The sequence below is a fragment of the Falco biarmicus genome, chromosome 2 (genome assembly GCF_023638135.1).
Source record: "Falco biarmicus isolate bFalBia1 chromosome 2, bFalBia1.pri, whole genome shotgun sequence".
In the NCBI taxonomy this organism is placed as follows: domain Eukaryota; kingdom Metazoa; phylum Chordata; class Aves; order Falconiformes; family Falconidae; genus Falco; species Falco biarmicus.
Window position 1 is genome coordinate 5,208,177 of NC_079289.1, and position 25,377 is coordinate 5,233,553.

At 40.0% G+C, this 25,377-nt stretch overlaps 1 protein-coding gene across 6 annotated transcripts in view; it reads right to left on the reverse strand.

The window, feature by feature from the left end:
- The window catches only part of TENM4 (teneurin transmembrane protein 4), a 353,793-nt gene that overhangs the window by 155,540 nt on the left and 172,876 nt on the right, over nucleotides 1-25,377 (reverse strand). For all 6 annotated transcript variants that reach the window (XM_056329464.1, XM_056329465.1, XM_056329460.1 and 3 more), the window contains 2 exons: nucleotides 19,882-20,092; nucleotides 2,141-2,242 (listed from right to left, as the gene is read on the reverse strand). In XM_056329464.1, the coding sequence (XP_056185439.1) occupies nucleotides 2,141-2,242; nucleotides 19,882-20,092 (313 nt within the window). The remainder of the gene's footprint in view (nucleotides 1-2,140; nucleotides 2,243-19,881; nucleotides 20,093-25,377) is intronic.

Genomic DNA, 25,377 nt, shown 5'->3' on the forward strand with positions numbered 1-25,377 from the left:
AGCCTTCACAAGGCCTGTGAATACACCTCTGGTGATTTGTTCTCATTTACTTTGTTTAAAGTAATTGGCTAATAATACATTAATAATTAAACCATTATTAAAAACAGAAGGGCTTTCTGCTCCACAGTTTCCCTCTTGTTTGGATGGTGAATTACAAGGCTGAATTAAAACAAAGGAACACCCAGGAAATCTGTAACCTAGAAATCTTCACGTGGGCAGAGACCTGCTCATTTAAGCATTACTGCTCAGTACAGGGCCCGATGTACAGCTGCAGACGGATACTGTAGCAGCCTTACACATGCCATGGTTGCTGCCCTCCGAGGGATTTGTAGGTCAAAAGCAGCATCTTGATTCCCCTAAAAACCAAGCGGAAGCCAATGCCGGGCCCCCTGTACTTATGCTCATGGCAAGATGATCCATTTAACAAGCCCACTGGGTGGAAATGCATACCCAAATATCGTTTTGACACTGCAGTTATTCATCTGCCTTCCTAAAGGCAGAGAGTAATCTGTAATCTGGACCCCGGTGACTGAACCAAAAGCCAGAGTTGAATAAAAGGTGTCCAAATCAGCCAGAGTAAGCACTCTAGTGAAATGGAAGACACATGACTCAACTGAAGTGCCTTGGAACGCTAGGTGTATAACCCATGGAGGGAGGTAAGCTCCTCTGAAAGTGGACTCGGAACAAAAGTTTAAATACTCTGACTCACAGTGAAGGTGCTTCTCCTTCTCCACCGACTACGGTGAGCCCTGGAGGGAACAAAACCTGAACTTCTGCCCCTACCTAAAGTTAGGAGGTGTGAGCAGAAATATGCTGTAGGAGATGGAAAAAAAAACCAAAAACAAAAACCAACCCTCCTTTTGTCTCCAGGTCTACAGATTTGAAAAGAAGCTTGGAAATGCAAACCAAGTGTAAGGAAATGCAAACCAAGTGTAACCTGAGTCAGCAAGAAGTTCCACAGAACAGCTCTCAGGGATGCAGATTGCCACATCAATCTTACTGAGCTGTGAACTCTGAAACACCTCTGGGGTTTTAGCCTGGACCACACTCCCTCACAGAGAGCTCCCCCCCTGTGGGGTGTGTGGCCATCCTTATCTCTGTCTCTTGGCTGGGCTGCAGTGATGTGACCCAAGCTCAGCTGGAGGGGGAGAGGACATGGGGTTGGACAGAGTTTAGCTCTCTCCTGGGAAGGAGCCAGCCTGCTTTCCAAAGAAGCAATGGGCTGGAGTGAAGGCCTGACCTGTTGCCTTAGCAAAGCTCCTTGTGTGGGCACTAACTTTTTACACTCCCTCCCTCCCCAAATTTATAAATCTGCACTTAGTTTGTTGGACTGCTTGAGCCAAAAAAGGTCTTGAAAAGGTTGATGCACAGCACTCTGGCATTTCCCACATGCAACATTTTGATTTCTCAGTCTGAAAAATGCTCTTACTAAAAGTACTTCAGGTTTTTAATTTGTTTTGTTTGGGTTTTTTTTTTTTTACGTTTAAATAACCTAAAAATTTCAGGTCAAATGAAAATCCTTTCAAAACCATTTATTAAAAATACTTATCACTTGAGCAAAAAAATGTATTATATTGTTTGCTGGGGTGAGCCTCCTTCCCAGTCGCCCCAGCATTTTCAGTTCTGGCCAGAGTATCCAGTTCTTCCTGCCATTACTCCACTCCCTAACTTTACTCTAACCCTGCCCCTGTCCCCACAGCCAGGCTGTCAGCAATCAGACCTCAGGCAGACTTGCAAAGCCTGCAGCATTGAAAATAGTACTTAATTTTTGTATAATCAGTGTCTTAAAAGAAAGTATCATTATAGGGATCATACCACACAATGACAGAGTGCTTTGCTAAACAAACAATAATGCCACATTTATAAGTCACATTTTCTAAAGTTGCTTCCAGAGAGAAAATTCCCAGCACGACATTTTGCCTGTCCATTTGCAACTAGGGCACTGTGTTGTTGCCAAGGTCACAGCAATCACGACTAGTAGCAAACAAATCCACAGACCTGACTTGTTTCTTTTCTGCTGCAGCATCCCCGAGCTGGGTGAGGTGTACTTTGCAAAAGGCACAGGCATGAATACAATTTCCACATGAAAAATATTAACTGAAGGGGAGAGGGGAAGAGTTAATCAAGTATAAATTCCTACCTCTGCCGCAGTCAGGGCCCAGAAAGCCAAGGAAGCAATGGCAAGTCCCAGACACGCAGTCTCCATTCCCATAGCAATTACTGGGACAATTATCCACTGATTCTGGAAAACAAAAGAGAATTCAGATACTTCTTTAGGCAAGTAAACACCAAGTTTGCGAGGGCTCTGGATGGCAGGACAGCTGAAACTTCAAAGCAATTGCTGCTCTTGGGGCTGAAAGCATTAGTCTGAGCTCCACTAAACAGGACTTATCCATTTTCACCAATGGATGGTTCAACCGTAACACATTAGTGAGGAGCAACTGCAAATCCTATCCTATGATTAAATCTCAGCTGCTCAGTACCCACCAGGCTTTGTCCTCACTCAGTACCTGAAGACTTCCAAATGTCTTTTCTTCCTGCTTATTTTTCCAACCGTTTTCACTCTTTGAATTTATTGGAGAGAAGCAACACACCCCATTCTCCTGGCAGAACATGCACATTTTATCGAATTTGGTTGACCTGGGTAAGCGAACGTGGGGCATGTATTTGTGCCAAAAGTAACTAAGCTATGACAGAAATGTTCCCCTATGAAGTTCAGAACACAGACCCTTGGTTTACTTTGTCTGCCTGTTGAAGGATTATTTCTAACCACATGCCTTCTCATTTGTTCTACAACATTATCCAAACAGCCCAAAATTCTGGGGCTAATACTGCATCTTGGTGGAACAGGAATGGGACTATTCCACACTTGGTTTCTAGTTATCATCTTAAATTCCCTGACTTTGGCAAAACCATTGGCTATTCATCTTTCAAGGACAGTTAAAAGGTAAGCAAAATGTTATCTAGCACTTCTGTTTTGAGGACAGCTCAGAATACTTGTGCTAAAATTATCTTTCATAAAAGAAGAACACAAGCTGATAAACATTACATATCAAAAAGAGAATGAAAATAGTTTTATTTCCTTGACTAAACTGTGAGTGAAGACTGAGTAAGTTTGAGTGGGGCTTGGAAGGGTGATGGAATACCTTGGCTCATTCCACACTATTTCACATTTTCTCAGAGGGAAACGCTTATCAGATTAAAATGAAATTCAGTTGTACAGGAGGGGCCCTGGTGGTACATCTATCATGGAGTGGGGTGCAAATCTCAGCCGTGTGAATAACGACTGTGCTTTCACAGACCTACTTCACTGGGCCTTGTGCTAGCAAAGATACTTGTAAACTCCCTATCAGTGCAAGTGAAGAGGAACAGCTGCAGCAAAGATGCGCAAATTAATTTCTAATCACAAATGAAAGGAAGCCTGTTTCTGGATGGGTGTTCTCCAACCAAACAGAAGAGGTTTCTGAAGGACATTTTAAAGATACGGTGTAATTTAATCATTCATAAAAGGCAACAGCATTTTTAAATAATAAAAACCATTTCAAGCATTTATGTTTTAAGACTTGGCATCACACATCTCATGATCAGATAGCTCCATGCAGCAAGGAAGGTACAAGGCAATGCTGTCAGTTTTCTAACACTTAACGTCTATAGTTAAGCAGATATCCACTTTGCAGTGCATGGAAACACAATCACAGCATGCAGTCAACACTTTGGGCTTGAACTGCCATCTTTATTCCAATCAAACAGCAGCCATGCTTCCCAGAATAAAGAAATAGCAACTCAGGCCTTGTGCATTTATATTGATATTTAGGTATACTAACTCTCATTGAATAGCAGGTATAAACACAAATCTATCCTGCAAACAAAAAGTTAATATTAGCCTGTATGTATATAATCTTCAGAATTTTGTGATGTTTAAATTTCACTGCTGAAAATGCACATAATTTTGCTTTATGCACTTTTCCTGGTTTTTTTAGAATGTTCACATCTTTCTTGCTTTCAACAAATATATGCAGATTTTTTTTAAAAAAAGTTGTTTATGCACATACACATAAGATGAACATACAGAGTGTGAGTACTGTAAAACAACAAGATGAGATGGGCAAGGAGATTTAACAGCTCCTTTTGCTGAAAGGGTCATTCCTTTTCCTCTAATTCTCTCCTCCTAGGTACAAGTCTAAGCTCCCTCTTCTTGTGCTGTCTCTGGTACTTGTCAGACCCTTTACTGAGTTGTTTTGGCTCAAAAAGTGGACAAAAGTTAATACAACAGAGAAAAAAAAGCAAGCAAATTGTTTTCTGCTGCCTGAAAACTGGGAACAGAAGGAGTAGGGCCACACTGTTCAGCATCAGAGAAGTACGTAGATGTCTCATAAAACCTTACCATCACACCGTCATGCCGGGTTGGGGTTTGCAAGCTGTAGGAACACTGCGTAGACGTTACTTATGCATGACCTTTGAAGTCAGTGGGAATAGCTATGTCAGTGCCTGACAAAGGACAGACTCCCAGCGTTATGACAACACCTATAGTATTCTAAAAAAGTATTTTTTGAAGCTTTTTTCAAGTGTTTGCTTTAAAGGACTAAATTGAGTCCCTGAAAAGGAGTAAAATAACCATACAACTTTCTTGGTATATTTATGTAATGTAATAAATAACAAAAAATCAAAGCAACACTTAAAAACCAACATAGCATCAGGCAGGGCAGCTGTTCCAAAGTGTAACAATGCACCACATTAGCTGAATGGGAATCTTTTGTTACTAGAAATTTATAGTTACTGCATTTATAGTATCATCCAATCGATGCACTTGTGATGCCTCGGACAAGACAGGCAGGACTCAGTACACCAGTTAGATGTCTACTGTGGGGTAAACTGAATGACTGTCGTCCACTATACTGACAATGTATAATGGGATCTAGACGTTCAGAGTGACCACAGAAATGGAGCATACCTGTACTCAGGTAACCAAACTCTCCCAGATCTTAGGGTCAATCCATTTAATGAACTTTGCTCCAGTGACGTATCCTTTCCTCCTCTGACTAGTTCAGATGTAGATATTGTCATCAAAGACATCTATAGTTGGTCAGATCCCATCAACAGTGACTGACACTAATGCATGTCAAAAAAATATTAATGTTTATTTTGCGGTTCATCTACAGATCTGGCATTTTACTTTGCAAAAATGCAGCGATACGCACACATATCACTTCCTATATCACTATGTCCTCGAGCCCTGACTTCCCACTCTTCTTTGCCAATGTCCCCTAACTGCATCATACCATATTCAGGCCAACACGGAATAAAACCACAGATGAATGAAACCCATTGTACCTTCTTCACTGAAGCACCTGTTAATTGTGGCCTGAACACCCTATACTATTACTAACAGAGTAAGCCCTTAAAAATCCCTTCACCTTACTTCATTGCTTTCTCTGATGTTCCCTGTTTTTCTAATACAGCCAAAATTAACATTTCTAATGCCTTCTTATTTTACACTGCCTCACTTTGCCCTGGAATAACCTGCCCAATAGAGATGAGATGAAGTGAAAAGAAATTCTCCCCCCTCAGTGGCTAGTACCATTTACCATTCTTATAGCAGTTAAGGATACAAACTTGCCCGGTGTGACTCAGGGCAATTAAAATCTCTGCACACTCCCAAAAGTTCTTCACTACTGAGAATCAGCTCTGAAAAGTTGAAAATTCATGCAGTACATCTTTGTCTCAAAGCTGCTCCCAAAGAGCTCAAAAGTATTTCCATAAAGGAAGCGTTAAATGAACCTCCTTTTTTTCTCATGAACTCCAAAGCTAATGAGAAACAAGGCTTGTGACCTGGGCTGGTGAGCAACCAGTCTGAGTTGTGTGTGCAATACTGAGCACCGTCCTATTTATATTCTTAGGTACAATCACAAACAGGAATTTCTTTTTACTTTGAAGACTGCAGGCATTAGCAAGTCATATGCGCTCACGACTTCCCATAAAAACCTCTGTCTTCATCCTAGGACTGAATTTCATTTCAGTGGTTACAGACTGCACTGGTTTGGCAGCTGAGTCGATTTTCTGGCCCTTCTGAAATGCACACGTAACTTGTACACCCAGCCACACACACTGTGCTAATACCTACATTTCAAACTAAACAGGAGGAGGTGGGTGACTTGGCATAAGAAATTGGGGAGTAATCACAGGGGAACTCCAGAAAGAATGAAGAATCAAGTGGACAAATCTTCAGAAGTTAGGACTTAGCCAAATTATTATCTAATGGGGCTTAGATGATAGAAGAGAGTAAACTCTTTTAACCCTCAGGGAGCCCCAAAGTTGGTGGCACAAAACAACTGTCTGTCTTTTAAGTACGTCCACAGTCAACATTGGTACAGAGGTGACAAACTGTCAATCAATAAACAAAAGCAGGTCACTGCAGTTATGGCCAGGTTCCACTCTCCATTCTACAGCTTACTCTGTTAGCTGTTCACGTAATTATACGGATATTTTCCAATATATACAGAATTCCATATGGTGTTTTATGAATAGTGCCATGGGAACTGCTTTAGAGAATCATGACCATGTTTTGTTTTGTTTTGTTTTACTTAATTGTTAAAGTTCACTGTGAGACCATGGACAATTCTTTTTTTAGAAAGAGATATATGTTCTCTGTTTTCAGCCTGACTCCCACTGCTTTCTCTTGGCTTCCCAATCTCTGCAGTGATCTGATTGACACCAGCTGGTAAGGGCAAAGACTATCAATTTGAGAGTCAGTCAATGGATGATGCATGATGCTTTCATATGGTTTTGCTATTGTGTCCAAAGAGAACATTGAAAATGCGGCTCCCATGCCACCTTTCAACAACCAAAGGCAGCAGGAACAAACCTCCTGGAAGCAAACAACTCACACTGGGAACAGACCTGCAAAACTTGAGGCAGTGGGGCTTCTAATGGGGACTGCAGCAGCTTGCGTATGGAAGTAATTGTCCTGCCAGCTTCGAAATCTAATTAGCAACTGAAAAAACAAGTAATTTCCTGAATAAATATTGTAAACATCCAAATCTCCTCTGAGAGAAACAGTAAATGACATAATGAGACACATGGTCTTCAGACCCACACTGTCCCATTTTGGAGAATGGCAGAGAAATGCCTCGTCTGACCTAGCGGATACCCCCTACTCTGGTCCAGCCCACCTCACTCAGGAAAAGGAGGGTGTACAAAAATGCTTCTAGACTCACAAAAATGGAGGGATGGAAAACATTATATAAGTGTAAAAGCCTAGACTTCTCCCACAGCAAGACTCTTCTTCGAAGTACTCTTTAAGGTCCCTACTGCTCAAGAGTTTTAATTATCAGAGCAGAGAAAGAAACAGATCATGGTCTGGAGCAAACCAGCTTTGCTTCATGCACCATGCTGACTTACAGCTGCTGAGGATACCTTGGGATTTTTGCCATTTGTCTCAGGGGACTTTTTTTTTTTTTTTTTTTTTTCTCAGTACAAGTAATCCCACAGCTGGTAGATTTTGAGGGAAACTTGGCCGAAATCTTTATCTCATCGCTTGTTTTCCCACTGCAATCGCTCCTTACCCTGAGAGAAGCTATAAACTGGCATGATCCTGCCCATACCCATAACAAGACTTCACACCCCACTACCTTTCATTTAAGGTTATCACCGAGTTCAATAGGAAACTACTAATTGTTACCATTGCCATTTTTTTAGGGCGGTCATCTGGGGCATAGGCAAATACACCATTTGCTTCATGTCGTAAACTGACTCATGGGAGAGCGACAAAGCTCCCAGGCTAATGGTCCGCTCAGGGGACCACGTTGGTGCTGACAAAAAGCCCTCTGAAAACCATCTCTACTGCGGTGAGCTCCGTAAAGACCTGTCAGCTGGGCTTCCAATTACCCACATGAATTACCTTTATCCAGATGAAATACAATAAACGTATTAAGGAGGCAGACAAAGTGTTAGACTCTTGGTGGACTTCTTTTTTATATACTCACCATATTTGTTGGTCAGCGGTATAGCTACTTTAACAGTATTTCCGCCTTATTTATTTACTATGCAACATTCGACTTAATAGCTTGTTTCTCTATCTTTGGGCCAGAGGCCAAGGCAGATGCTTGCCTGACACCAAATCCTATTAGAGGCTGCAGTAACACAATTGTGTGTTAAAGATAAATATTTTATAGCCTACACTTGCCACCAAGCATCAACATTCCCTAGGCATTTAGAGGCAACTATCTATTGGCAAAGAAAAAAATAGTTATCTAGCTGGCAACTGAAGGCAGTAGCTTTCCTGGGAGTTAATAAGCACCAGGATTGCTTTCTACGAACTGATGAAACGCCATTCTGTGCAGTGAAGTCCTATGAATTCAAATATAACTATTTTATTCAACAACCTCAAAGAGTTGTTCTGGAACTGGCAGTGTTTGGTGTCAGAAACTTGTAGGAATAGCACAGAAGTAGAAGACTTAGACTTTAATGAATCAACGCTAATCTCAGTTTCTGGAATGAATGTTCAAAGAAAATAGAACTTGTACCAATTAGAATATTCAATAGTAGAAGTGAGATGCAAAGAAAAAAGCTGGGTTCCTTAGGTATCCTCACTGTTTGGCCTATTCACCTAGTAGTCTACTCCACCTCTACACCAGAAATGGCCTCAAATTCCTTTGCTCTGTGCTGGTGAGAAGATATACATAGCTGCTCAGCCTAAAGTAAATTGGCTCAGATGCTAACCTACCAGTCCAGGGAGATACTGCATACCTACTGATAGGTGTAATAAGAAGTTCTACCCTTTCCCTATAAATGCCCACCCTCTGTATACACAGATGCATTAATTTAAAAACAGTAAATTATTGAAAAAAATATATCTGGAGGTAAAACAAATACTTAGAGGAGAATTGTTTACTGCCTCAATTAAATACATATATTTATTGTCACGTGGAAAGAAATTGTTCCTGACTGTCCACTGAGCTATTTTCTGCCTCGTCATGTTCCCCTGGCTAAAGAAGATGGTTTGCTGTGAGGGAGGGAGCGCACATGGAGCACGGCAGCAGGTAGGTAGATTCCATGGTTCATATCTAACCTTGAAATCCCCTGTGTGAGCCACATCAATGCAAAAGGGCCATGAAGAGTGCACAGCATCTCTCTCACTGTACAATGAATTACATCCCATGGGAGAGTGAAGGGACACCGCGTTACTTCACCTTATTCTCTGCTGCTACATGAGAGCAACCTTAGCAAGACACATATGCTTTCTCCTAGATCTGCTTGTCTAGGATAAAGCTGTCACTTACAAGTTCATTGCAATAACATCTCTCTTCCCAAAAATGCTTCCTGTCACTGCCCTGACTATGTTAGCAATAATTTTAATAGGAAGTCAGGCAGTATAACATGGAAGGCAAAGAAGATGCTGAAGCTCTGTGAACACATTTAATTTACTTCCCAGTTGCAGTGCTTGCAGTCTTGTTTATTTTCCAAAGAAATTATGGTACTCAATTGAATTTCTCTGCAGGATAGGTTGGAATCTAAGCCTAGAGAACTGTCACCTGCTCTTCTAATTGTGATAACAATGCCAAGAGAGACATGGAGATGAGAGGGGATAAAACGGGTTTCAGATACCTCGAAACATCAGATTTAACATTATGAGCCAAAAGGAAAGGAAAAAAAAAATGAAAAGGAGAAAAAATACCCTGGAAACAAAGGAAACATGGAAATGTCTCCTCTTCCTTTACCAGCTGAAGTTTGAAATGACTGATTCCTTCTTATGGTACATCCTCACCTGCCTAGATTTTGATTTTTCTGCTTCATTTGTGTTTTATAAGGCTTTTACATTTCTTCCTCAAGTAATCCACACCTGGAAGCCAGGGATGGGAATGTCTTGACAGTATCATGGAAACTGAGGCATTATTTTTGAGTGTTCTTTCACAGCTTCCTCTTCTGTAGGGCACCTAGCGTGATGCTGATACTGCTACTGCCACTTGATGTTGTGCCAGATATTTTTTTTTCTTTTCTAAAGGCTGGGAGGTCTGTTTTAATTAAAGATCCATGCATATAACCCTGTTTTGATATCATATCCCAGTGGAACTCTAACCTTCACATGCAGGTATAAGGATGCTAAATAAGGAAAAGGGCAATGGGCGGGCAGTCCTTAAACCAATCCTTAAATCACTCCCGATTCTGGAAAGTCAGAGTGAAGTACAGTAACCATGGTATCCAATTGCATGTTATTCTCCCTCTACTCTTCCTCTGTAAGAACTTTTTTTAAAAAGCACTTTGTAATGGCAGATACCCCACATCTCCATTAATGTACTGACAGCAAGTACCTGCTCCAGCCAGCAGTGACTCTAGAGACTGGATCATTTTAAAAGGTGATGGTGAAGCATAAAAGGTTTGGCATTCAGGATCAGTTTGGGTTGCTTATTGAAATCATCAAGAGCTGCTGAGTTTGCCAAATTTGACAGTACATCATGTGAACACATTTTCCCTTGAGGTATCTGTACTTTTGCTTCTAGGTCTGGCTTGAGATACCTACCCAGGTACTCAAATGGCTCTCACCACAATAATGTCAGCCTTTCTCACACTGTTTCAAGCACACACAAGTCCAGGCCCAGCTGGAAACAGTACAAAACCAGCTTTTTTTGTGCACTGTTTTTGAACTTCTGTTCTACAGAAACAACTACCATGTGGGAATAGTTTGGGGAGCAAATAATGAAGAGAACAAGCCCAACCATTTCAGAAGCCTATGCCACATTTGGTCTGAATTTGGTTTGCCCTTTGAGAGCAAGCTTTATCTCACTGATTCATTCCTTTCTCTTACTGCTTCCTTTTTAAGAAGCAATCTTTCCAGTACAGAATGCCTTAAAATCTAAAGCTATCAGATGGTTGAAAGTATAAGGTGTAGTGGGATTTCAAAAGCACTTGGGCACTGGTCTACGTACACTAACATTTAAGTTAGTGGTAAAATCTCCTTTGACTTCACCAACTTTTAGAAAATCCTGCTAATGTATTTCTGCTGCTCATAGGGATATGCAGGGAACACTGCTTGCTGCCCCTAGAATGCGAGCAATGCTAAAAGCATGAAAGGGTCTATGAAACGCACTTCTTAAGGAATTGTACATTGACCGTCTGAAAAAATCCTCTGCTCTAAATCACTTGAAATGTGATCACAGGTTAGAAATTAGCTGGGGAAAAAAATCCCCAAAACCAGTGAATGATTTTAAACAAAGAGTAGCTGTTGGGCTGAAACTTTCTTCTTCCTTCTATAACGCAGCTCCTAAGCACAATAACAGTTTAATCCTGTACTTACAACACACATATGACAAAGCTGTGGAGATCGAGGAAGACACTTTGCAAACATTTCTTTTCTTCCTCGTTTTTCTTTTTTCCAGCTGGAATATTTTTAAACCTGAATCTCACTCCAGTAAATGAAATTCTCATATCCCAAATTTGCCCAAGGGATTGCAAAGATTTTTTTTTCGTTCCTTCCCACTCTCATAAATTGTTACAAACTAATACAGGAAACAACAATTATTCAGCCTTCAGGGTTCAGCTTCTGGAGCTGCACTAGCAAGCAGGAAGTTACTTCACGTTCACTACATTACAATTTCTGCTCTTGTAGCTCAGGGCAAGGCTAAAGCTGGCCTTGAGTTTCATTTTAAATGATGTTGTAAGCTGGTATATTCTCAGGGGAAAAAAGCAAACCATTCTTGCATACACCCACAGAGAGGACCTCAAATGTGATCTCATTTGGTCAAACAGATGCCACGAAATCTTAGCAATGCTATAATTTTAGGTGCATTAAAGATTAAGTTTAATCTTACACAAGGTCTTTGGCAAATATACCCAGCCTGGTAAATAAGGATGTTCTGGCTGGAATGACTGATGTCTGAGGTTCAATTAGGTAGGCGCCTGGTGTTCGTCACATGCTCTTAAGTATGATGCCTGGTTTCCAGCCACTGCTACAGAAGGGCCTGAGTCTCCTGTAGGTTTTTTGTTGGATATGCCCCCCCGTAGAGATGCCTCAGTTCCCTGCGGCATCTCAGGTGCTGCTAGATGCCTGTGCTCAGGCGACGGCATTGAGCTCTTGGTGATGTTTGATCAGGCCAGGGAAAAAGTAGAATTTATAGCTCTGTTTCAGCCTCTAGCACACTTGCCGCACAAACTTGGTCAAATCATGTTCCTTCTCAGAGCCTCCAGCAAGCCCTCTACAAATCAGTTTAATACAATTTATGTCACTTTTTCTGAAACTTTTGCAGCACTTACTTAAAAAAAGAAAGTAGTCACACATCTAATACACAGACCAGCCATTATCATTTAAAAAGTCAATATATGCCAGAAGTTACTGTACGGACTGCATCCTTATCCCACTCAGCCCCCGTGCAAAAGGGGAGATTGGTCCAGTAACTCCCAAGGTGCCAATGTCGTTGGCTTTTCCTTTTGTCGTTGGCGTTCCTTTTTGTGGTCTTGCATGCAAATACATACACTTTTATACAACCTCTGGAAAATTAAGTCTTTAAAAAGTCTGTTGTTCTAGTACAGAAAGGGTTCTCGTTTTGTTTGCCAAAGTGGACGAGCAACTCCCACAACCTTATTTCTGTGCTTTAGCAGGAGAGCATTCATGGAAAGAAAAGTCTGCACAGAGCTGTTTCTAGCAGCTCGGTAATACGACACAGGAATAAAACAAGCTGTGCTTACATTAGCCTGCAGTCTGGGGTGCATGGAAAGAGCTATATACAAATGTGTAAAAACGAAAACCATATGCACAGTTTTACACATTTCTCCAGAAAACCCGCAGATAGCACTGTATGCCGTGTTATTAAGGCAGAATTCTGCTGTTCTGAAGAAAGTGAACTGAAAAAAAGGGACAGAAATAACTGAAAGAAAAAGGCTTTAACTTCAGTATTAAATAAACCCTTTCTTGACCCTAAAACTGAAGTAATTACCCTGATCAATAAACCTTTTGTACAAGCTCTGTCAGATCAAGAGAACTTGCCTGCCTGCAAACAGCACCCTGACAAGCAAGTTCAAGGCTACCAGCCCATGTAAGTACAGATGTAGGCAAATCTTTTCAAAAAGACAAATCTACCTTCATTTTTCTACCAGTTTAAAGCATGATCAAAACCAGACAAAATCTAGTTCATTTAAGACATTCAGACATCTAACTTCTACTGAGATGAATACTTTTGGCATCCAAGCAGTCTTTACAAACATCATTTAATTTCTTCTGTACAACAATATGAATGAATATATGTGTCTGCTTGCCTGTTTTTCCCACCCAAATCATCACTTGCAATCATAAGATCTATTGAAAGAGGAGCATACATAGAAAAAAAAAATCCAGAAAAAGCTCGTGTAATATTAAATAAATTATTCCAGCTCTGATTTAAAGCTAAGCTAGTTTTATACAGCGTAATTTTCTACTGCTAGCTTTTACTCACAGAGCATCAATGAAGAGATACACTCTATACAGAAAGAGCAGCTATGAAAGTTTTTACAGCCAAGCATCTGACCTTTCCAGGCTGCTTATTATTTAATTATCTTTGAGATGTGTCCCTAATTTCCCCTTTATTAGAGATGCCTTACATCTTCAGAAGAATAATCCTGAAATAATAATTTTGCCTGTCATTATGGCTTGGGAAGCAGGGTTATTATGTAAGAATTGTTTCAGACACTTGCAGAGAGAAAAAAGGTCATCAGAAATAACATCTAGATTTGAAGCAACTGATCTGACTTTAGGTTACTTGGAAGTGGTGCAGCTGCAGAAAAGCAGGCAGAAAGCTGCAGGTAACATTAAGGGAATGGTGTGCCACAGGATCATGTACAAATATTAACTGAAGGGGATTTAAGAACCAGGAACAATGCCTGATCTGTTAGGACTCATCTGAAAAGGCAGACAGGGAGATAAACTCCAACACTAGAAGATGCTAATCCCCTTGACTCACCTCACTGGGAAATGAGAATCTTCATCAGTTTTGGGGAAAAAGGTGAAAATATTAAGGGGGCACTTATAAAGACATTGTTGACTTCCAGGTGCTACAGTTTTAAGGGCCATATCATTATCCATCTGAAAACATCAACACTGTGTTACCGAGGACAGCAAACAAAATCCTCTGGGCACAGGGAAAGCAAACTAACGTGAAAAGTTTCACCTCTGCACAGCCATCTCTCCATTTCCAGACCCAGGCTCAGGCTATATTTGCTTTTTATTAAGCCCTATAAAGCAAACAGATTAGATTTACACGTGGGCTGGATGAAAAAGCAAAATCTCACCAAGCACACTACTACACCTGCTTGAAGAGAGGAATTCTTGCAGCTCATAGAAAGCTCAGACAGAGGGAGTTCACATTTCTGGCTCTCCAGATGATACCTTACCAATCAGGTGGGGATGGATTTGGCTAGGATGGAGATGGCAATCTGCTGTCTTCTTGCCATCCTCCAGCATAGACTAATTCAATTCTCACTGAAGGACCTTAAGTCCTGTGGCCAGCTGGATGTTTAGTGGAAGACACCTCGCAGTGCTGCAGCATAACCTGAGGCTACCCTGTGGATAAGCATTAAGTTTTCAATCAAGCAAGCCTGTCAACATAGCATCATTCATGAGACCAAATTCACAAGGGAAGAAAAAGCCTAGCACAGCCTGGCAGGGACTCATAAATGTCCTTTTTGCCTCCTACCTGAATTGAGTGACTGTATCTTTCCTAAATACTACCTGACTGAAACCTACAAGTTTTACCGCACTCAGACAAGCTAGCTAAAAGCTGGAAGTGGGAAACAAAGCATCAGAAAAGGGGTGGTGGCAACAAGAGGGTAATCAAAAAAGGCATTGACCATCTGATAAAGTGTCTGTCAAGCAAAGGCTTGTAATGGGACACCCAGAGCTGAAGGCAAAAAACTATCTGCAGAGCATGCAAAGCTCTGCTGTTATTTTCCAGGAGATCAATAACATCAAAAATAAAATGTTTTTCCTTCCATGGTTTCCATATGCCTCTATATTTCTTTTTCTGTGCAAAGCAAGAAAAGAGTTGTGAGTCTGGGAAGGAACAGGCTACTAATGAATTATCTGTAGAGGGTTATCACAAGGTGGAAATACTCACAAGTCCCTTTGTGAAACAGGGGAAGGGCGCAGATGACCACATTCATGCAATAGGGGAGAACAACACTTGTAGTAAATGAGTACTTCCACATAGCAGCTGGAGTCTCATTAACAGTTAAAGGGCCCTGATTCAGCAAAGTACTTGCTAAACTTCCAGCCTCTTTAGTCTAAGGAGAAGTTCAGAAAAGGGCAGCCGGGACATTAAAACCACTTTTCCTCATTTCAGTTCTGAAGATCTAATTGTACATGGGGGAGTTTTCAGTCGAGCAACTGAGGCACTAAGGAGCTAAAAGGAAGTGTAACCTAGAACAGATCACACCCCGTGTTAGTCCGCATGGTATCCTGATTCCTCAATATTTACATGAAACCAATTTAGACTTTTCCAGACATTAGCAAAGCAAGTGTAAATAACATGAATGGCTTTGAGACTGTAAGTGGATCACACTTATGCATCCCCTCTGAATTGGAAGTCGATAAGGCTTAAGTTAGCCTACACATAGGCAGCAAAAATAAGGGAAGCAAATCGGAGTGACTCAGGCTCTTCCTTTTCCCTTTGCTAAGAACAAGCTAAACACGAAGGCGCTTTCACTTAGAGCTCAGGAAGATTCATTCTTATCACCTCTCCCACAAGGAAGGTTTCCAGTCTCGCCTCTACGGTCAGTGCTACTGCGAAGTGCTCCCCTGCCGGTATCCTTCCTGCGTGTGAACTGCTGTCCTAGGGACTGAATGGGCGTGGGTTATATTTTTGGCTGTTGCAGGAAGGGAGCTTGCCTTTCGATGTACGTTGCAAAGTGCTTTATGTGCTGGCAGCCCCTTACAAATAACGCTGCCAGCAGCTTTGCACTTTGATGGAGGAAAGTACTTAGTTTTCTTTACAGATAGTAGAGGGGGCAGCAGAAACAACAGTCCTTTTGTTAAACTTAAGTGTTGTCTTTTGCAGAAGATAAAAGCGAGACAAAACCTTGCATCTTATCACAGGTGTTCTACATGTGTTTCCTGTTGCTTGTTGGGTGACATGCTGGTAAAGGGAGATGCTCTCCTCTTACAGACAGCTGATTTTGCTTTTCCTTTGGATTTCTCAGTGGCCCTGCACAGCCAAGCTTGCCTGAGCTCAGCAGTAACAGCTGCTGGAAGACACTTTCTCTCTGATTCCATAGATGCTGTTTGCAGGCTCTCAGATGTTTCCTGCTTCTACTGGGATTTTTGGCCAACATCTCTGTCTCAGATGTGCTGATTCCAGCTGATTCCTCAGCCTGTTATTTTCCTCCACTTATACAAGATTGTTCTGAATAAATCACCACTATCAGGCAGAGGTGAATCCACAAGGTGCTTTTCAAAGAAGTGTTTCTATTAGAAATTTCAGAAAGTGCCACCGATGTCATTTACAAAAAGGTTAATTTATTATTGAGAGACCTTGATTGTCCATTCCTTTTTAATGTCTTGCATTATAATTCAGAGGAATGGGATATAAAAATGCTATGAAAAGCTGAAAACTTTCCCAGAATAATCTTTTCTTAGCTCCACCTGAATTGACTGTATTATGCAGAAGTAAAAGCTCTGACAGGCATTATGATGCTGTATTCTCCCCAGGTTTACATGCAGTGGCATGTAACAGGCACACATTGTGACACCACCTAACTCTTTAGTGATGAGATTCCATATCCTTTTAGAAAACAGGCTAAACTGCCATCTCCTGCCCTCAAAATCAGTGCTAATGTTCCTGAAGTGGATTTAGTTATAGCTATGTGGGATTCAAAAACTGCATGATGGACAGCCTCACAACTTATGAAATTAACTATGTGTTATCAAACTGGGAATACAGATGAGGGGTTTTTTCCATTTTTTCTCCAGTTTTCTCTAGAATAATGAAGGCCAAATGATTCCAGGCAAACAGTGCACAATAACTGCAGTTGATACTGTCATACACAGCCTGCAATGATTTTACTGCTCTCAAAAGTTCAGTCTGTTGGAACATAGCAGATATACCTGGAAAATCAGCACCCTTTTCATTCAGCATTTTTATTGCTGAAGGGAAAGCTTTGGTCTTTTACTCAGGTGAGTCCTCACTCGCAGGGGAAGTTTGCCTGAAGGAATCACTGCACCGTTTGGCTTTATGAACTTATCATTATGATCTCCATTATCAATTTTGTGCTTTCTACTATTATCCATGATTATTAATTAATGCTAAATGCATTTTCCCAGCAGTTCTATCACCCTCGCAGCATCTCTGGGGAAATGTCACTCCGCAGTTTCACATGGTGAGCAGCTGAAGCATGAGCCTAGTCGGGGTCAGAATTAGCACATCAATCAGAATTCAGGAGTTCCAGGCTGCTGGTCCTCAGATCACTGGATCCTACTTCTTTCTGCACCACAGCTATACTCTTCAAACATGCTCTCACTGTAAGCCCTATGTCAATGCAATAATAAAGGGAGATTTTCTACATGCTCCTGCCACAGAAATCAAATTAAATGGCAGCTTGCCTCTGACAGTCAGAGCAACTCCCCTGCACGTTCCTCACCCCACACAGATAGATCTAAGGCTCCCATCACATGTGATTTGATTTATTTTTTTGGCGTTGCTATTTTACACCCTGGTTCATAAACACTGTGTCAGGTTGCTGTATCCTCTTTACTCTGGCACTGGCAAAAATTATAACACCACAGTACTATAGTATTTATAGACTTAAAATCTAGTAACCATATCTTGCCAGACCTCATGAATACACTAGAAAGGTTCTGGGTATTACAGTACATTTACACAAAACACCTGCCTTGATTTTTTTTTTAAACAAGCTGTTGAAATCTAGACTAAGAAGAAAGGTACCAACTTGTTAAGGTTACCATATTTTTTTATAGTACTTACAAAAACGCTGCATTTATCTAGTCAAATTCTACCCAAGAAGCCACATCTTCCTATTGAATTGTTTTACTTATCTCACGTGAGTTTCACGGTGCATAGCTTGTAACTAAACAGTTTTTTCCTGTACACTATAGCTTTGTGTTCGTATACAGCTGCCAGTGGACAAACTGATTCCCATGTATGGGGCAAAGCTCCCTCTTGTACAGCAAAAGAAAACTTCATTGTACTGAAACACAGAATGATTCAAGGTCAACAGGGAATATATAGAATATATCATGGACTGTATATCATGGACTGTTCTGCTTATCATGTGGTCATGAAAGTACAGCAGAGTATGAACAAAATAAATAGGCCTGCCTTAAAGACATTCTAACATGCTTTTCTAACCCACATCACTCCCCTGCTGTTCAAAGGCAAATTAAGAATGTTTTGGCTCCCCTCACCCCCCTACATGTTATAGCAATAAGGCCAAAAGAAAAATTTTGCTAGAACACTTAGCATCACTCTGAAAGCAGGAACAACTAGTGATATGCTTTAAAAGTGTTTTCCATTGCGAAAGCCTTACCAGTTTTACTGTGATGGGAAATTTTAAACAGAAGAAATTCTTAGGCAAGGAAAAAAAAAGTTGCTTTCAGAGGAATATCTGGAGGTACTTCTGGGCAGAAGGTTGTCAGTGTGAGTAAAAACTCAGATTGGTAAAGTAAACTAAACGAAAGTAAATCTGCATTCTATAGAGCAAGGCTTCAATTTCTTAAGCTAACATGCAAGTATTTCTGGTCTTGCTTAACTGTGAACAGGACTGAACATGTGCATTTCGAGACTTTAAATTTAACACAGAGTATTACAGCAGTGTTTCCACTTCTGCATTAGATAAACTTTAACGTTAAAATGGAATATTGGGATCTTAATGACTTTGCTTTAATAAGACTTAAACTTTTAATTAACCTGCCAAGACAAATTACAGCTCATAGCTCTTAGGTAACTATTGCAGACAGCTGAGACTCAACACCAATGCCTCTTCTGGGAGGGAGATTAATGGCAGCTTTGGAATGAGTCTGCTTTTTTCAGCAAGGAAAAAAAAAGTCCATTAAACAATCACTGTGGCTAGAAGAAAGCTGAGTGCCAGTTTTATGGAGCAATTACAACCAAATGAATTTGGGTACAGGAACAGTTTCAGCAGGTCAGTCAAATTTAAATATTATTGAATCAGAAACGGATTCTGGTATTTACAAGGTGGAGGAAGAATACCCAACTGTGCTAGACTGTCAGGCAGCCCACAGGCAGGATCCTTTCCTCCTTGGACAGCAACAAATCGGTGCCTGTGCACTGAACTGGCAGGGCACTTGACTGACAGAGAAAATGAGAGACTTGTTTAGTTAATTTGTTCTTCTTAAGAAATCTCTGCTTCTTTCTGTTAGTAAGAAGAAACAGAGATTCCTGTTCTTGTGGTTCCTGCTACTAAGCCTTGCAGTGCTCTTTATGGGAGTTTTAATCCAAGTACTCTGCCTGAACTCCAGCCTGAGTAATTTTGATGGTGTTCAAAGGCAGGACTGTCCGTCACACAAAACTGTTGCATGGTGATGCTGTGTGCTCTTCGATCATTCCTGTACCTCTGCTCCAGAAACAGAAAAAAAAAACAACCGACCAACCAAAAAAGCCTAAATAAAAAGAAGAACAAAGGAAGAGAATGAAGCAGGGAATTTCAAGCTTGTAATCCATCTTTGGCACTGGGTAGAATCTCGTTACGGATATAGTTAGTAAAAAGGCCTACAAAATACTTATGAGATGTTTAAGGCCTAACGGTATTCAGCTTGTTGCAAAATACAATCCCCTACAAGCATTCTCTCCAAAACCACACAAAGCCATCATGCAATTTGAGTATGTGTGTTAATATCTGGCCTCAAGGCATATTTAGAAGCTTAGGAATAATACAGGAAATCCTTACCAATAGCAGTAGTAAGAAAAGAAACCACTTCTGATTCCTTGCCGTCATTGTAGAAGGCTAAATGCCATATTCCTGAATCTAAATACTGGATAAACCCTGTCTCATGGCTGGACAAGGGCACAAAAGCTCTGTGTTGCCGCTGAGGTCCTTCTAAGCTTCTCGCCTCCTGTGTCAGTAGACGTCTTCCATCAAGGAGCTCGACAAAGTCAAACTGAAACATAAAACAGAGTGTTGTCTATGTGTACTTCAGGCTTCCTCAAACTCAGTCTCTTGCTCTGGGTTTACAGAAGTGTCATAAACAGGATTTTCTCTGCTACCACAAGTATGTTGCTGGACTACCTGCAAGTGACCATTTTGGAAATAGCTAGTATATAAATGTATTTTTCTGTAATTACATGAATCAAGAAATCATCTTTATTTAGAAGGTGACTTGAGGCATATTGACCGTACTGATACGTTCTCATTCTGCAGAAACATAGCCAGGGAAACATGAGGTCCAAGGACAATGCTGAAATTGCGCTGTAAGTATGATGATAAGAAGCTTATTTGTGTCTTGGCTAATAAGGCAAATAGAAAGAAAAATGTATCTAGCCTAACCAGGTTGTTTGCTAGAATTGCTATGGGTCACCAAGGAAAAGATAAGAGGTATTTGTACATAAATTCTGGTAGAGGTTTTGCAGAGGCTTTGCAGCCAGCAAGGGTTTTATTTTAAAGCAATAGCAAAAGTAGTTAAAAGACTGTAGAAGATGAAGGTGGAAAAGAGATACAGCAAAATGTAAAAGTCCCGTTTAGGGGGTGGCTCTTGGAATTTTTCCTCAAAAGGACATATTTGTGTTTTGACAGGGTAACTTCAGCTGAACAACTGCTTACATTTTGCTACAAGTATTGCAGCTATCTTCAGTTCCCTATTTAAATAACTTTCCACTGACTTTCTCCAATAATAGTATTTTGTCTGGTAATATGTCAACGATCAATGGGATGAGTCAGATACCAGCCTAGCAGACATCACAAATGTTACGTGAACCTTATCTGATCTGACTTTTATCTGTGTTTAGGAACAGGATATCTTGTGAGCAAAATCCAGCAGCTGATACACAGCTTAGCTTTTCTAGTCCCTGATTTCACTTGGTTTTGCCTCTCTCATCCAGTTGGTCAAATACACTTGTAGTTTTTGGCAGGAAGGAGGAAAGTAGGCAAAAAGAAACACCACCACTTATTTTCGTACCAGTAAGTGCTGCTGCACTGACTGGTTGCTGAGAGTTGGCTGAGTGTGGGAACAATATTTAGGCTTCTTATCCCTTTTGACTTAACTGTAGCAAAATTTGGGTGCTTCTGTTCTATTATTAAGTTTCTGGTATGGTCTTCAAAGTCAACCAAGATAAGGACTTGATGACTTGATGACTTTATTCTGCAGTCATTGCCATGTTTAAAAAAATTAAGCAAGTTTATTTCCAACAACATTTTGAGAAACGAGCTATATATGACAGTTTGCACATGAAATGACAAAATTTGTTCCTAGAGTATTTTAATTACTGCGTTTTAATTATTTATTTACATGAAATAAGGTTTGAGCCTTGTTTTAAGTTTTTTGCTATATTTCAATATATAGATCTCTCAAATTTGGTGATGAAGTGTCTTTTGAGAATGCAAAAGCTGGCACATCTGCAAAGGGCATTCCTTTTGGGTGTCCAAGTTAGGTTTGTCAGAGATAGAGTTGAAAAAATGGAGTGTAAACACAAGTTACTAAAATATACCATATAAACATATAAAAACTAAAAATGTAGTGCAGATATAAATTCTAAAATTATATAATTAAAAATGTAAGTTTCTGTTTTGGAAAAAAAAAAAAAAAAAGGTTAAAGACGATGCTTGTGAAAGGTTGGTTTGAATGACACTTTGTGAGCCTGACATTTGTAGCTACTCTGAGGGTGAGCTGTTGCCCAGGCTGATTCCTCATCAGATCTCAGTGTGGCCATGACTGACACAGCTGACAGTGGACAGAGGACATCACCATGCTGTCTGATTGCTGGAAGTGTCTCAATGGAGTTGAGTTTTACTGAGGAACACATTGGACAGGTATACTGAAGAAGTTAAAACCAGTAACAGAAAAAGCTGCGTATTTCCATTTCCATTTTGGAGCACGCTGGAACAGATTGGCTAGATTTTTCAAAGGTAACTGCAGACATCATAGGTAAAGTTCATCTCACCAAGTGCTGACATCTCCATGACAGCTTGAATTAGTTTTCTAGAACCACTGGGTTGCAGTCAAGGAAAGAGACACTTCTAGAATGCAATCTGTCTCATCTTAAATTTGACATCTAAGAAAAGTCCTGTGAACTGTGCTTTACCAGCCTCCACTTGTTGCTGCATACTAGAGGTAGATGCTCCAAGCTTAGCAAGGATGAAAACAATTTTAAGGCACCCAGCTATGGTAAGCTGCTGTTGTTACAGTCCAGTCTGGCTTATGCTTACTTGGACCTTCCTGCCAAAATTAAAAGTTTATTTTTATATGTATTTGCAAGATGCTGCTGTGGATGTTGATGACTTTGCGAAGTTACTAGCTACTGTTCATAAATATTTATTGATCCACAAACGGATTGTGTTTTATTGCATTTTGATACATTCTGAGGTTTTAGTACGCAATTAAGAGTTATTGCAAACAAGGAAATCATAGATAAAATAACATGTTAATAAATTCAAATTGTACAAATGGAAAAATGCCTCCCAAAAGCTGTGATGGTCAGTCCCTAGAATTTATGATTTAACAGGATTTGGCCTAGGTTAAAAAGAGTTTAAAGAATTTGATCTAGGAAGATTAAATCCTATAGACCATAATAAAATTGTGTAACTTTTCTTACAATTTGTTGAGAAGAATGAGAAGAAATTCCTTTAGTTAACGGTAAACTATTTTAGGCTTCTACAGGCTCTGTTTCTAAGACTACAGAAAAATGGAGCTTGCATTTTCTTCGTACTTATTAGTGTCCATGGTTGTTGGCAACCTTAACTAGAAGACAGGTCACCAAAGGCAGAGAAGGTTTCCAAAGAGAATCTGGAATAGTTCCTTGTTTTAGCATGGATAAATATGACTTTTACCATTTTACCAAATTCAGGAATATATGCTAAGGGTCTACAGCACTGGGATCAATTAAAAGATCCTGAAAGAGAATAGACTATCTTAAGGGTCACACTACAGAAGATGGATTATCTAAATAGAAGAAATATCTAATTATCTAACAGAGGAAAACCTGATTATCAGCTAGAATTTTACTGCTGCCATCAACTAGATAGGCTAGGGAAAAATAATTGACCCTTAAATTCTTCTGCGGTAGACTGTATATCACTGCTGTAAGCACACATTTTGCCAAAATCTTGTTTATGAAATTCCTTACAAAATTTGAAAATATAAACCTGTTTGGGTAGAATTATTGGGCGCTGCAGATACTCCGGATTATGCAAAAGAATAGTTGAGATTTGTGTAATATGCATTAACTAAGAGAGACAAGTTTACAATTTCAACACAGAAAACAGATTACTTACTTAATGACTCTCAAGACTCCTAAGACTAATAAACTATGGTAAGATTAAACATTGTATAAAAATATGCAGGAGACCAATGTTTTAATTGACAGAAGTTTTATAAAATAATAACTCTAGGAAAAGGGGCAATTTAAAAATTAAATTAAATATTAACAAGTAAAAATCAACATTGATTCAATATCTGCAGGTTCATTAAGTTATTTCTTCAGAACAGGATGGGTTTTGTGACCTGTTTCTATTAGCGTACCATGATTTTTACTGTTTGAATAAAAATGTCCCTCCAGTCATTTCTGGTGATGTTTTGGTCCAGATGATGATCTTTATATACTTGCCAGCTCTCAGTTACTGGCTACACAAAAAGCAGCACTTACAAGGATTCTGAGCAAGTGCATTGCCTCCTCCAGCATGTAATACTGACAAATATGTCCCACATCCCACATTCAACATCTCATTCTCAGCTGAGGCTTCAACTAACACACAGCCATGCTGTTCTAAATAGGAAAGGTCCCGACACTGACAAATCACTCAGAATATCCCAGCAAACCTGAGGTTAAAGAAGAAACTTCTGAATTCCTTAAAACATTACTATGGTTGGGTATAGTGCCTTGCTACATTTAAAGATTTTGCTTTAAGTTCAACAGACCTGAGGTTTAGGTGTTAAATTTTACATTTGTTATTCAAACAATTGAAACTATTCATGCAATAACTCCAGTTCCACAAGAGAAATTAATAATGATAATAAACAAGTAAAATCAATACAGACTTCTGATCTACAGTTAATAGTATGTCACCATGACTTCAGTTTTTATTTAAATAAAACAGGAGTTTCAAGTTTTAAATGTTCAAATTTCCCCATAAAAAGAGACTGATTAAAAATGGGCAGTAACAGCCCTACTGTGTCACTGAATTTATGACTTGCTGATCCTATTGAAATATTTTAATTCTGCAGAGAAGTAGGCAGAGAAAGTAAATTTATGACACTTCTTTGACATAAATAAGTTGCAGGTGTGTTAGTAAGTAGAAAATAACATATTACCCAGAAAGATTACAATAAACATATTTGTTCAAAAAGAAAATAAAGGCAATACATTTCTATAGATCTCAAATAGTTGTGTTTGTTGCTAGGCTTTTCAGTTAATCGTGGAAGGCAAGGGAAGTTACAACATTCAGATAAACCTGGTAATACTTTGATAACTTGCTGATGCAAGTGGGAGTAAGATACTTTGCATTGTCAGTGAGAGTTATGTCCTAATGTATTACTCAATCTAGTTAAGAGCAGCTCAGAAAGTGAATCGGAAAGTAGAGAAAATAATGCACAAAATCCTTATTTAAGGGGATGGTTCTTCAGAGCTTTTCCCAGAAAGTGATTTCTTGACATGGCTTTGGTCACGTTGTGTCAAGAAAAGCAACCACTTCAATTTAGATGCTACAGAATAATAACTGTACCTTGATTTCTGCCTAAGTAAGCCAGTGGCATTCTGTAAAAATTGGTTTTGTTTGGTTGTGCACTAATTACTAGGCCCTGACCAAACTCAGTCTAATCGGACAGTCAACATATATAACGTGAAGAGGTGGCTCAAGGCATTTCAGCACAGATGACAAAAGTGAATTTTGCTCCGTGAGGGTGAGCGACTGAGGTCTTGCTGCTCCTCCCAGAACAGAGGCAAGGCAGAGGCTGAAAGAGGGAGACAGACCTGAGATACACCAGGCTGCTCAAGAGACGATTCTTTTTGATGCAGTTTGAGAGGGGCTGCTGCTGCAAGGGGCTCTGGATGGAGAAAGTGTTATCTCATGCTGTTAGGAGCCATCAGCCCACAAAGCCCTTCCCCCCTCTGGCAGCTTGCAGGCAACTGCCTGCTTCGCCTGGGTCAGGTGTGTGAATGTTGCAATTGTCACTTGATTATCTCTGAATAGACAGCTGACCTTCAACATCTTGCAAGCATGCAAAAAAAGTCTTGA